The sequence below is a fragment of the Indicator indicator genome, chromosome 12 (genome assembly GCF_027791375.1).
Source record: "Indicator indicator isolate 239-I01 chromosome 12, UM_Iind_1.1, whole genome shotgun sequence".
Lineage (NCBI taxonomy): Eukaryota > Metazoa > Chordata > Aves > Piciformes > Indicatoridae > Indicator > Indicator indicator.
In genome coordinates, this window is record NC_072021.1 from 7207287 (window position 1) to 7219502 (window position 12216).

The 12216-nt window shown below is 44.7% G+C and overlaps 1 protein-coding gene across 1 annotated transcript in view; it reads left to right on the forward strand.

Moving 5' to 3' along the window:
* The first annotated feature begins 1324 nt into the window (after positions 1–1324).
* The window catches only part of UBE2W (ubiquitin conjugating enzyme E2 W), a 29390-nt gene continuing 18498 nt past the window's right edge, over positions 1325–12216 (forward strand). Inside the window, exon 1 of the mRNA XM_054385468.1 lies at positions 1325–1349. Within this exon, the coding sequence (XP_054241443.1) occupies positions 1335–1349 (15 nt within the window). The 5' untranslated portion in view covers positions 1325–1334. The remainder of the gene's footprint in view (positions 1350–12216) is intronic.

Genomic DNA, 12216 nt, shown 5'->3' on the forward strand with positions numbered 1-12216 from the left:
GGAGTATCTCCAGTCACAGTTGTTACGTGGAGCCTGAAGAGATTTTTCCTGACAAAGGCCTAGCCCTGCCTGTTAACACATTGTCACTGCACTCACCTGGCAGCCTTGCCTAAGCTTATGAAATAGCTCTTGAGAGACATCCATCTGAGGATTGTTTGACGATTTGTATGACTTTATTGCAAAGGTAACCTGACGATAACACATCTTATGTACTGGCATGTCAAGTGAATCCAGAGAGAAACAGGCAAAAGAAAAAAAAAATGTTGGTATCATGGTAAGCATTTAATGGGGAGCAGGACTCTTGAAACTTTTTTTCCAGGCAATTAAAGTCTAGGAAGGTAGGAGAAATGCATGAAAAGCCTTAATTTTTAATCCCAAAAAGTTATAAAAATCCTGCTCCTAAGATACTTTTTTTTTTTTTTACATCCCCATTTATTAATTCCTGGTGGAATTTTAACCAGCACAGATGTATTTAAACTGTAGGACTGAATGTTTGGAATACCTAAATATTACAGCTGGAGTAACTGCTTTACGGGAAATGTTTCTGCAAGTCGCCTCATTTATGGACGGCATGCCAGCTGCTTCTGGCCGACGTTGCTTTTGTTTGCACCTACACAGCGACCACAGAGTCAGACGGCGCACAGGGTCTGTCTGCCGTTGCTGCTCAGGAAAGGAAAACACAGGAGTCCCAAATGCTCCTGCTTAACGTATCCCTGTGCTGACTTCGGCATGTGCACCACCAGCCCACCCTTACAGAGACGTGAAGGTGTGTCGCAAGACAGAGCGGGGGCACAGCCGGAACCCGCCTCGGCCCGGAAAGCTATCCCGGCAAGCCGCAGCAGGCCTGGGCTGGCAGCGGCTGGCCGACGGCTCCGGGAGCAGGACCGGGCCTGCTGCGAGCCCTCATCCGACCCTCCCGGCAGGACACTGGGGCCGTCAGTGGAGCCCGGGGAAAGCCGCAGCAGAGCACAGCTGGCATCAACTAAATCCCTTAAAGGGACGCAGACCCAAACCGTTCCTCAAGCAGAGAGGAAGGCGGGTGGGACGAACACCTCCCCTCTCCCTCCCTGTCGCCGCTGGGGCGGTGACGGCCAGCCCAACCTGCGTTCCTTCCGCGGCACCGCCCGCCGCAGCACCTCAACAAGCGAAGCGAGGCAGCAGCCCCGTCCCCAGTCCCAGACCGAGCCGCCCCCGCACCGCCCTCGTCCCGCCCTCGTCCCGCGCATGCCCAGCCGGTGGCACACGACCGCGGACGCCGGCAGGGGCCGGCCCGGCGGCGCTGCGTTCCCGTGTGCCTGGGCCGCCGGCGCGCAGGGGCGGGGAAAGAACCAATCATGGCGTCCATGCAGGTGAGGACCCTGTGGCGGAGCCGGGGCAGCGCCGGGGGACCTGCAGTCGGGAGGAGCCGTTACCCCGGGCGTGGTGCTCTGTGCACTCCTGGCGAGCGGTGCGGGAGGAGTAGCCGCTAGGGCTGAGCGGCGGCGGGGGGCCCGGAGCCGCTTCCTCGGTCGTGCAGTGCGGGCAGAGCAGCCGCCGGGGCAGCGGCTGAGGGGGTCGAGTGTACGTTGGCTGTGGAGGGTGGGTGTGTGTGGGCGTCTGCAGCACGGCGGCGGTACCCGGGAAGGAGGGTGAGGGGGGTTGCTGCCTGTCGTCAGGCCGGAACTGAGACCCGTGGGGACAGGCTGTGAGGGGCGAGGCCGGGCCCCGGCTGCGGCTGTGGAGAGAGGAGGGAGCCGCCACTGAGGGCGGTCACGGGAGGAGGGAGGGCGGCAAGGAGGCGCCCGGGGTGGCGAGTTTTCCCGGGCAGAGGTTTGTGGTGATAGCTCCTTGCCCAAGGGAGGTGCACGGAGGGCAAAGGAATCCCTGCCCTCTTCGTCTCGGCGGCGTTTGTGGGGATCACGGCTTCGCTGGCGGCCTTGGGAGGAGGCGGGCTCGTCCCCTTTCTCCGGTGAGGGTCAGGGAGACCTCCTCTCTGACAGCGCGAAGCCCAGCAGTTGCGTCTTGCTGGTAGTTTTTGGGGTTCTGGCACTGCAGTTCTCGGACACGGGGCTGGCACAGACAAGTTGAGCGTCAAGCCGTGTGCCCGTTTTGCCCCTGGGTCCTCTTCTATCAAACGTGGCTGCGCTACGGTGTTCGTCATGTGGACAGGTACCGTCTGGTTTTACGCGGCTGGATGAGGTTGCTGTTGGTACAGTAGCATGAAACATCCTGCTGCTTGACAGGTATTTCCAGCTGAATTATTTATTCATACCTTCTCTCAAGGAGTTCTTGACTAGTAGCTGCAGAAATTGCTGTGGCAGTGTGGATCACTTTTCACTGTGCTGCACCCGATGGGTGGAGGTTCGTTGTGACTGGAGCAGGAGGAAGGGTTTTGTGCCATTGTGGTCCTAGTCTTGCTTTATTTCACCCGTAACTGCCCTACTTTGCCTTCAGTTTCTGCAGTTTTCCATTTTGCTTTTCGATCTGAATGATCCGTGTGTGCTGCTTTTCTTTCGTTGCTTTTATTTTGGTCCAGTATAATACGTATCTTTGTCCCTAGTAATAGAACAGCCCAGAAAGAGTGTACTTAAATGTCCCGATTTAGCGTAAGTGTATGGGGTAAAAATTCTGCTGATGGAGTTCTGAATCATAAAAAACACCCATGGTGTGTCTTTCTGAGTTACTGAAATGAAACAGGATCAAGAAGTCGATCATGCTGTACAGGATGTTCTTCATTTAGCTGTCACACAGTGTGAACTGTGCTTGTTTTATCAGCTCTGTCTGGCAAATGCCTTTTTGTAATGCTGCTCTTTATAGCATTCAGACTTTCACATGTATAACTGCAACGCAGAAGCAATAATTAAGTAGTATTTTTATAAAACTGTGTAAAAACTGGAAGGAAATGCCAGCAGTGAAAGTGGAAAGAGGCACTCCCTGGGGCTTTGGGAAGCATGTGCTGTGTTGCTGTCTCTCGCCCAGTACCTGGGCGACCTTGGACATCTTGCTTCACCCTCATGCCTGTTGCTCCCTCTGTGAAGGGGAAACAATGATTACAAATTAAATGAGCTTGTTTAGGACAAATATTGCCTAAAAGATAAGTTGTGTGGAGGGTAGTACTCCCTTAAAATGTGTTCCCTAAAATGTAGGCAAGTCTAATGTTGTAATTGCTTTAATTTTAGAAATATTAGCTGTAAAAGTAAACTTTTATTTTCTTTTTTTTTCCTTTAACCATGTTTTATTATCGTTTGAGATATTTAAGGAAATTTCTGGAGGTGTTCTGTCTGTGTGTTGCTGAGTGTATAATGTTTTGATGACTTCCCTGAGTTTAGGAAACTATTAGCTTAGCAATATACTTTAGCAAATTGGAAAAGGAATTTTCTGGGACTTTATTTACAAATAAACAGAAAGCATAAATGAAAAATTAGTAAGCTGCAAAATTAGCAAGTTTGAGTAGTAGACACCTTCCCAGGTGAGCAAGGTTTCAAGGCTCTCAATTCTTCTATTAATTAACATTTAAATCTTCAGTGTGAGAAACATTTTACAAAGGAAACTGTTGTCTATGATTTGTGTTCCTATTAGTGCTAGCATTTAGCATGTTAAGTTGCCTGGAATGAAAAGGAGTTGCCTTTTTTCTGATTTTTATCTACCATGTTGCTAAATACCCAAAGTTTTAACTGAAATGTTTGTGCAACCATTGCAGTCTCCAGCTAACCACTGCACCCTACCATTGTGGCAGCATTGTTGATAGTCCTGTTAGGAATGATAGATTGGTATGCTAAATAAGTTTTAGTTACTTCTAACTTTATATAGCAATGTATGATGCTCAAGACCTCAACCAATCTGTCTTTGAACACTTCCAGGCCTGGAACCTCTGCAACGTCTCTGGACAACCTGTTCCAGTGCCTCACCACCCTCGTGGGGAAGAACTTCTTCCTAACATCTCATCTAAATGGAACTTCTTTCTGTTTGAAGGCATTACCCCTCATTCTGTCACTCATTTGTTAACAAAGTCCCTCCCCAGGTCTCCTCTAGGCCCCTTCAAATACTGGAAGGCTGCTCTAAGGTCTTCCTTACAGCCTTCTCTTCTCCAGGCTCAACAACCCCAACTCTCACAGCCTGTGCTTATAACAGAGGTGCTTCAGCCTTCTGATTATCTTGGTGGCCTCTGGATCCATTCTAACGATTCCATGTCCTTCTTATGTTGGGGGTTCCAGAGCTGGACACAGGACTCCAGGTGGGGTCTCAGCAGAGCAGAGTAGAGGGGCAGAATCCCCTCTCTCACCCTGCTGCCCACCTGCTTTTGGTGCTTGCTTCTTTTGAACTCGTCACACAAGAAAAGATTGGAAGCTGTCACAAATCCCCTCTTTTTGCAAGTGGCACTGAACATGAATGTTCATTTGATGTGTGGTGACTTGTAAAACTTGGGAGTTTGAGCCTTTAGGTGCAGATCTTTCTTTGCCTGGCTATTCTTTAATGGTAACTTTTCTACTAGAAGAATAGAAGCCGATGCTGGAGAGATCCTGTGTTTTGTTTTCGGTCCAAAGTCATAGCTACTCTTCTATTGCTGGATTGGTTTGAACCTGGTTTGTATAACTTTAAGCAAATTATATTTTTTTCCTTAAAAACAAACCTTGAAGAAAAAGTAATTTTTTGTTTTGTTTTCCAAGATTCTTTTTTCAAGCTTGTGCAACTTTTTCCTGGGGGGGTGGGGGGGGGAACCAACAGAAATATTCTGAGTAGTTTTAAGTAGAGGGAAAAAAAGTGAACAAAATTTATTTGGGATAGCATCTTTAGTAATCTGAAAGCTTAAAGGTACAGATGACTTAAAAAGTGGCAATTGCTGAAGAAATAACAAGCAATAAATATTTGGAAACACTGAACTTGTATTAAGAATAGAAGTAACCTCTTGTCTTTCCAGTTAGACACATGAGGTTTGTACATGAAGATATGAGACACATAGATTTGCAACTGCACCTCCAATACTGGGTTCAGTTTTGGACCCCTCACTACAAGAAGGACATTGAGGTGCTGCAGTGTGTCCAGAGAAGGGCAAGTAAGGTGGTGAAGGGTCTGGAGAACGGAGCTGGTGAGGAGCAGCTGAAGGAACTGGGGGTGAGAAGAAGCCTTGAGAAGAGGAGGCTGAGGGGAGACCTCATTGCTCTCTACAACTCCCTGAAAGGGGAGGGTGGAGCAAGGTGGGTGTAGGTCTCTTCTCCCAGGGAGAACAAGTGATAGGACAAGAGGATATGGCCTCAAGTTGCCCCAGGGGAGGTTTTAGGTTGAACAGTAGAAAAAATTTCTTCTCACTGAAATAGTGGTTAAGCCCTGGAACAGGATGGCCAGGGCAGTGGTTGAATCATTGTCCCTGAAGATGTTTAAAAGCTGTGTAGATGTGGTGCTGAGGGACATGGTTTAGATGCAGACTTTGTAGAGTTAGATAATGGTTGGACTCAAATGATCTTTAAGGTGTTCTCCAGCCTAAATGATTCTATGACAGCATATTTACATCTGATTAAATACAAAGCTAATGTAATTACTGACGCATCAGTTTTAAGGAGTGTGGAACATCAGCCTCCACCTGTGGTGTTTTATCAGCATTTAAAAAATGTTTTTCCCTTGAATACAGCTTGTTGGTGTGCTGCCATCAGTCTGCCTGCACACATCAAAATACAGTGCTCTGTGGAAAGTCTTGTTTCAGCACTAGGGTAGATATTTTTTTTTTCCAAAATACATATCTAAACAGACATTTATAAAATAGTGGTGCTGGATGACAACACAGAATTCATGTTACAGTGAGATCACAGGAGCCAGTAGCAATAGAACAGCTTCCCACAAATTTCACCCCAGTGTTTTCAGATCGCAGTGCAGGGGATGGAGGAAAGGCCACTGAAATCTCAGGCCCCTGAAACCTCCGAGGAATTCCATGCACTTTTGGTTAAACATCATGGTTCTACTCTTTACCTGTTCTGGTCTTAGTGGAAGTTGTGGTTTCCAGCTGTTCTCAGAGTATTTTGCTTAATCCTTCTTTCTGTAGTAGTTTGGGAATAACTTTAACTTTATTTTTTGTATCTTTGCTCAGGGAAAAGTTCTAAACTAGTTTTAATGTATCTTGAGGGGAAAAAAGCCCCAACAAACCTAACCTTGAATGTGGAAAGCTTTCAGTCAGCTGGAACTTCAGTGGTGATGCACGTGTTGAGTACTCTTTGGTAAGACCTTAGGGCAACCTTCCAGTACCTGAACGGGCTACAGGAGAGCTGGGGAGGGAATTTTCACAAGGGCTTGCAGTGACAGGACAAGGGGCAATGGCTTTGAGCTGGAAGAGGACAGATTTTGACTGGAGATTAGGAAGAAATTCTTTAGAGTGAGGGTGGTGAGACACTGGAACTGGTTGCTCAGGGAAGTTGTGGATGCCCCCTCCCTGGAGTTGTTAAGGCCAGGCTGGATGAGGGCTTGAGCAACCTGGGCTGGTGAAAGGTGTCCCTGTCCATGACAGGGGTTTCGGAACTAGGTGATCTTCATGGACCTTCTAACCCAAACCATTCTGTGATTCTATGAAATGTCACAGTGCCTGATGCTGTTCAAGTGGTTACTGTAACCCTAACAAGCTATTCTGGGATAAGAAAATATTAGCAGTTAGTAACAAGCAGTTAGTGGTTCCATTGGTGAAATGCCATTGCAGCTGAAAATGTCAATCATAAAATGATGAAGTTAAACTGAAAAATGCAAGTACCACAGTTCAGACCAGATTGAGTTAAAAGTGTTTCTCCTCTTCAGTAAGAAGTTGTTAATCATAGCGGGGTTTGGGTTGAAAGGGACCTAGAAGATCATCTAGTTCCACTCCCCCTTGCCATGGGCAGGGACACCTTCCAGGGTGCTTGAGGCCTCATCCATCCTGGCCTTGAACACCTCTAGGGAGGGGGCATCCATGACCACGCTGGGCAGCCTGTTCTCACCACCCTCACTGTAAAGAATTTCTTCCCAAACTCCAGTTTAACCCTGCCCTCTTCCAGCTGAAATACTTAGTTGTTCCAGTCCCCTTCAGTTTTCAGTCTGTACTGCTAGGTGCTGTGTTAGCTTAGTCAGCCTACAGGAAAACAAGAGAAATGCAGAATTTAGAGTTACTTTTCCAACAAACATGGTAGTTTAATCTTGGGAGTTTTTTAATAATCTTATAAAGTGAGTTGAATGTCAAGACTATACATTTTAAATTTCCCTTGAAGTCAGTAAAGAAGAATAAAATCGAAGTTGTGGCTTTAGGCCCTGAAGAGTCTCACTCACTTGCTAATTTCTGTATCTGCCTGTGTAAATGGAGCTTGGGAAACTCACTGCAGTTTCTGAGCTGAAATGGAAATATTAATTTTCACAAAAGAAGGCAGTACTAGACAAGTTTACTGAAACCAGTGTCCCTGAGGTCTTCCTTGCAAGTACATAGCTAAAACATAGAGAACTTTGGATGCTTTCAGCCTGTCACATGGAATGTTGATATCTCATGAGTAGGTGCATGACTTCAGATCAGGAAAACAAAAGCATGCAGGTACTTGCTGTAAGGAATAGTTACTCCATCTGTCTGTAAATATTTTTTTGTTTGGAGTTTGATAGCACCTTGTACTTTCAGGATTAACTATGGAAGCTCCAGGAACGTGATAAGAGAAAATAATGGACTGGTGAAAGCTGGGGAGTGTTGTCTGATTAAGCTGCTCCCTTGGCAAGCTCTGTGAGTTTGTAATTAATGAACCAAAGCAGCTTAACTCAAATAATGTGCAAAATTCCATGATCAAGCACTTTGCTTAAACTTCCCAAGCCCAGACTTTCAGACCAAAGGCTCTTTACTGCACGTTATACAGGTAGAGGCTGTGCTGGTGAGTCCTACCAGAGACTGCGTGACTAAATCACCCTATTCATAGGGACAAGACACAACTTCCACTGAACCTACCCATGCTTATGGCTGTCCTCAGCAAACCCCTGTGTGAAAGCTGTAACCAAGGCTGTGTGAGAGACACGATTTAAAGACTGTGTCTCTCACAGCCTTGGTTACAGCTTTCAAGCAATCCACAGGCTAAAGCTTCCACTGGGGCAGAGGCGAAGAGGGTGATGAAAGTCTTCTGCTCTACATGGAGCCAAAAATTTTGTGCATCTTGCATGCTTTTGAAGTAGCAAAGAACTGTGACAGAACTGTCAGTTTGAGGTGGTACTTTGGCCTTTGGAAGGGAGGAAGTTACAATAGTACCTGTTCAATGAAACATGTTATAACTTTTTTTTTTTTTTAATAAATGAAAATAGAGTAAATGGGTTAAATGTTTTAAAATCCAAAGAGCCATAAGCAACTCTTTGTGATAGAATGAAAGTTGGGTAACCTGTCTTCTGCCTGCTTTGGACAAGTGAGGGCTTTCCAAAGGTGTTCTGGAACCTGTGCCAGTTTTTACAGTTTTTTTTTTCTTCTGTCTTTGTTTGTTTTTCCTCTGAGGTGACCTTAATCACTGGAATAAAAAGCAGGTATCAGTCTGTGACAGGGGCAGACAGGAGGGAAGCCCTTGTGCCTTCCGGTGGTCAACATCGATATGTTAGGAAAGAAAGGTCAGAGGTTAGTGGTGGTAGAGCAGGAACTGCAAGGTGCTTTGCTTGATAAGTAATGATCTGATAGATAAAATGATCCTTTCACGCTGCATTAAAAACTAACTATTTCTCTTAGGTGATTACAAAGTGGTTTGTAATTTTTTTTAATCCAATTTAATTAAAAATACTCTTTGACCAGCCTCAAGAAGAAAATCCTGTGTATATATGTCAGTAAATCTTGATCATAGTTTAGTAGAGTGTGGCAAATAACTCTCTACAAGTCTGATGGAATAAAATGCTTCATAGAATTTGATACTGCTTGTTGACAGAAGTTTATTTATTCCTTCTTGATGAAAATTTGGTAGCTAATAACCGGAAGGGACAAGGAGACTGAATGAATTGAGGTTTTCTAAGTTAGAAATTGTCTCCCCATGATTGAGGGATTTGATGAGTGTTTAGGTCTTGTTACAGTTTGCAGCTTCCAGCAGTTTGTCCCTTATAATTCGAAGGCTTTTTCCAAAAGGCTTATTGTTATACAGCATTTTATCTTGGCTATCAACTTTTGGAATGGGTTTTAAAAGGATGAGTAACCTCCCCACCAGGAATTGCCCTCAGGTGGATATGTGGATGCCCTTCTTGTGCCTGCAATTATTGTCTTAAATTCAGTTCACATAGCACCAGACTCTCATCCTTGCAAGATAAAATTATTTGTTTAACATTTTAGTGCTGTGAGGCTTGTGCTGGGTGTTGGTACATTTGAAGACTCCAGTTCCAAAGCAGATGACTGACTGTCAGTTCTTTATTCTTTATTAGTGGATTTAATTTGCTTTAAAATGATGGGCTAGTTGTAAAAGAATTGATTGCTTGGCAGAAAGCTTTTCAGACTGTGGAGTACAGAATGTTTTGTGAGTTATTGATTTATTTTTAATCATTTTGTAGTTTTGATTTCAGGTTAATCTCATTTCTTAGTGAGCTTGATTCAAGCATGTTGCTCCCTTCAGAAGACAGCTCTGTTGCTTTGACCTTCCACTCAAATATTTCAGCATGTCTTGGAGCACTTTAGGATAATTCTGTTACCGAACTGAGAAATCAAGAGTCCTTCCTCCCATCCCCCTGGTCCATAACCTAGTGAAGTCTTTAAGTGCTTAGAAGAACAAATGATCAGGGGTGGAAACTTAATGCTAGTATTTTGTGAAAAGATTCATACGTTTCCCTTTGGTTTCTTGAAAGACAAGTGTACAAACTGCCTGAGGTATGGATTGTCTGGGAAATAACATGAGAACTGGGTTGCCAGATGTTAACATGTTTTATTAGAAATGAGGAGGAGGAGACTAATCTGCTTCTGTGTTCTCAGTGCAGATTGAAAACCTGATATTCATCCAAAAATAGATCAAACAGAAAAGCAATTCTTCAAATCAAAATCCTGGTATTAGTTTTTATGGACAGGGCATTTTTTTGAAGCTGCTCGTTATGTGCTTTGCTATTAAAGCTTTAATTGGACATCTCCAGACAATTCCCTTCCTTTCCTTCTCTGGGCTTTGATTTAAACTTCCCAGAAGAATTTCAGTTAGAGAAAATTCACGCAGGATTGTGATAATCAAGTATCTGGATGCCTTGTCAATTTGGGCCAAATTGTTTCATCTGGATTGTGATATAAACCCTGTGGGGGGACTTTCTTAAATGACCTATTTGATTAGGAAACAAAGGATTTTTGATTTGTAGCAACTGTCATCTTTAGACTGCTACAGTCCATCTCACCACTTAAGGAGCTAATTTTTTCTTACGAATCACCATTTTTAACCCTCACCTTTTTTCTCTTCTGTGCAAGAAATTTTTGGTATTTAAAGTCAGGCTTCTAATTAAAAGAGTAATATTCAATTAGCTCCAGCAAGACTTAAGCTGTTAAAAATGTTTTTGAGCTTCTTCTGTAGAGGAGTTTTGTTTCAGAAAGTGGGACCATCTACCCAGCATTTAGAACATCATGTTCTGGGTTTGAGATCCTTTTCAGTAAGAAATGTGTGAATGAAAAAAGCAGAATGCTGAAAGTAGAGTTGTTACTGGCCTTACTCTCTCAGGGTAGTAGGTTGGACTAGCATAGTGGCTGCAGCTTTGCTGATGGATCAGCGTGATGGCTTTTTAACAACCACTGTTGCTGCAGCCTGTGAAAAACTTCCCTGTGCTGGAAGAAGGTTGTTTGCCTCCATTCAGTGAGGGAGAACTGCTGGATGAAAGATAGGTTTTGTGAAACATTTTGTAACTTGAATGATCTTGTAGCTCGTAAGTGAAATGTAATTTTTTTGCCAGGACTTCATAGTAGTGATGTTTACGTCTCTGGAGGGGAAAGAGAATTGGTACAATTACAGAATCATTTTGGGTTGGAAAAGCCCTTTAAGACCATCCAGTCCAACCATCCTTTAATTCCACCAAGGCTGGTGCCAAACTATGTCCCTCAGCACCACATTTCTGCCTCTTTGAAACACCTCCAGGGATGGGATTTACCCACTTTCCTGGGAAGCCTACTCCAGTGGCTGAGAACCCTTTCAGGGAAGAAGTTTCTTTTTGTATCCAACCTAAACCTGTTCTGGGAAACTCAAAGCCATTTCTTCTCCTCCTATCATTTGTTACTTGGGAGAAGAGACCAAGTTCTGCCTGACTCCAGCCTCCTTTCAGGGAGTTGTAGAGACCCAGATGGTCCCCCCTTATCATTGTCTTCTCCACATTGAGCAACCCCAGTTCCCTTAGCTGCTTCTCACAAGACCTGTTCTCCAGACCCTTCACCAGCTTCACTGTTACTAAAGAAATATTGTTGGGTCTCCCTAGGGTGCAGTGGCTTTACCAGTGTAAGGCAGAAGAGGCCCTGTGGGATTAATTTTTAACTTCACTGAATCAGAGAGTATATTTGGTTGGAAAAGACTTTCAAGATCATCCAGTCCAACCTTTGACCCAGCACGAAACCATGTCCTTAAGTGTCAGGTCCACATGCCACTTAAACACCTCCAGGGATGGTGACTCCACCACTGCCCTGGGCAGACCGTTCCAATATTTGAGAACCCTTTCAGTGAAGAAATGCTGCCTAACATCCAGCCTGGATGGCCCCTGGTGCAGCTTAAAACCATTTCCTCTGGTCCTGTTGCTTGACATCAAGCAAAAGAGGCTGCCCCCTCCTCACTCCAACTTCGCTTCAGGTAGTTGTAGGGAGTGATAAGGTCTCCCCTCAACCTCCTTTTCTCCAGACTGAACAACCCTGAACTTCTAAATGTTTATGAGCAATTTTTAACTCCTCTTTGATCTCCAAGTCAGACTAAGATTTGAGTTTACAGTGTCTAGGAATGCTTGTCCTTGCCAGGCTGCTTCTTTCTTACATCACTGCAACAAAGACAAGTGAATTCAAGTGCCTGGAAATAGAAAGTTTCTAACAAAATCAAGTCCAATGTTTTGAACACCCAGGCTTCCTGTGATGTTGCTGGTCCATCTTTTGATTTCTTCATATCACCATCATACATCCTAACTGTGCATGCCTCATAGAGTCCCTACCACTGCAGGTGAAAAGGCCACACCACATTGCAGCTTAAGCACCCATCACTGTGGTTTTTTTCACTGGTTGGTAAAAGGAGGTGTGGTAACAGAATATTTCCTCCAGCAGAAATGAATGGAAGCTGTTTGTTCATTTTGTACTTGTTGCTC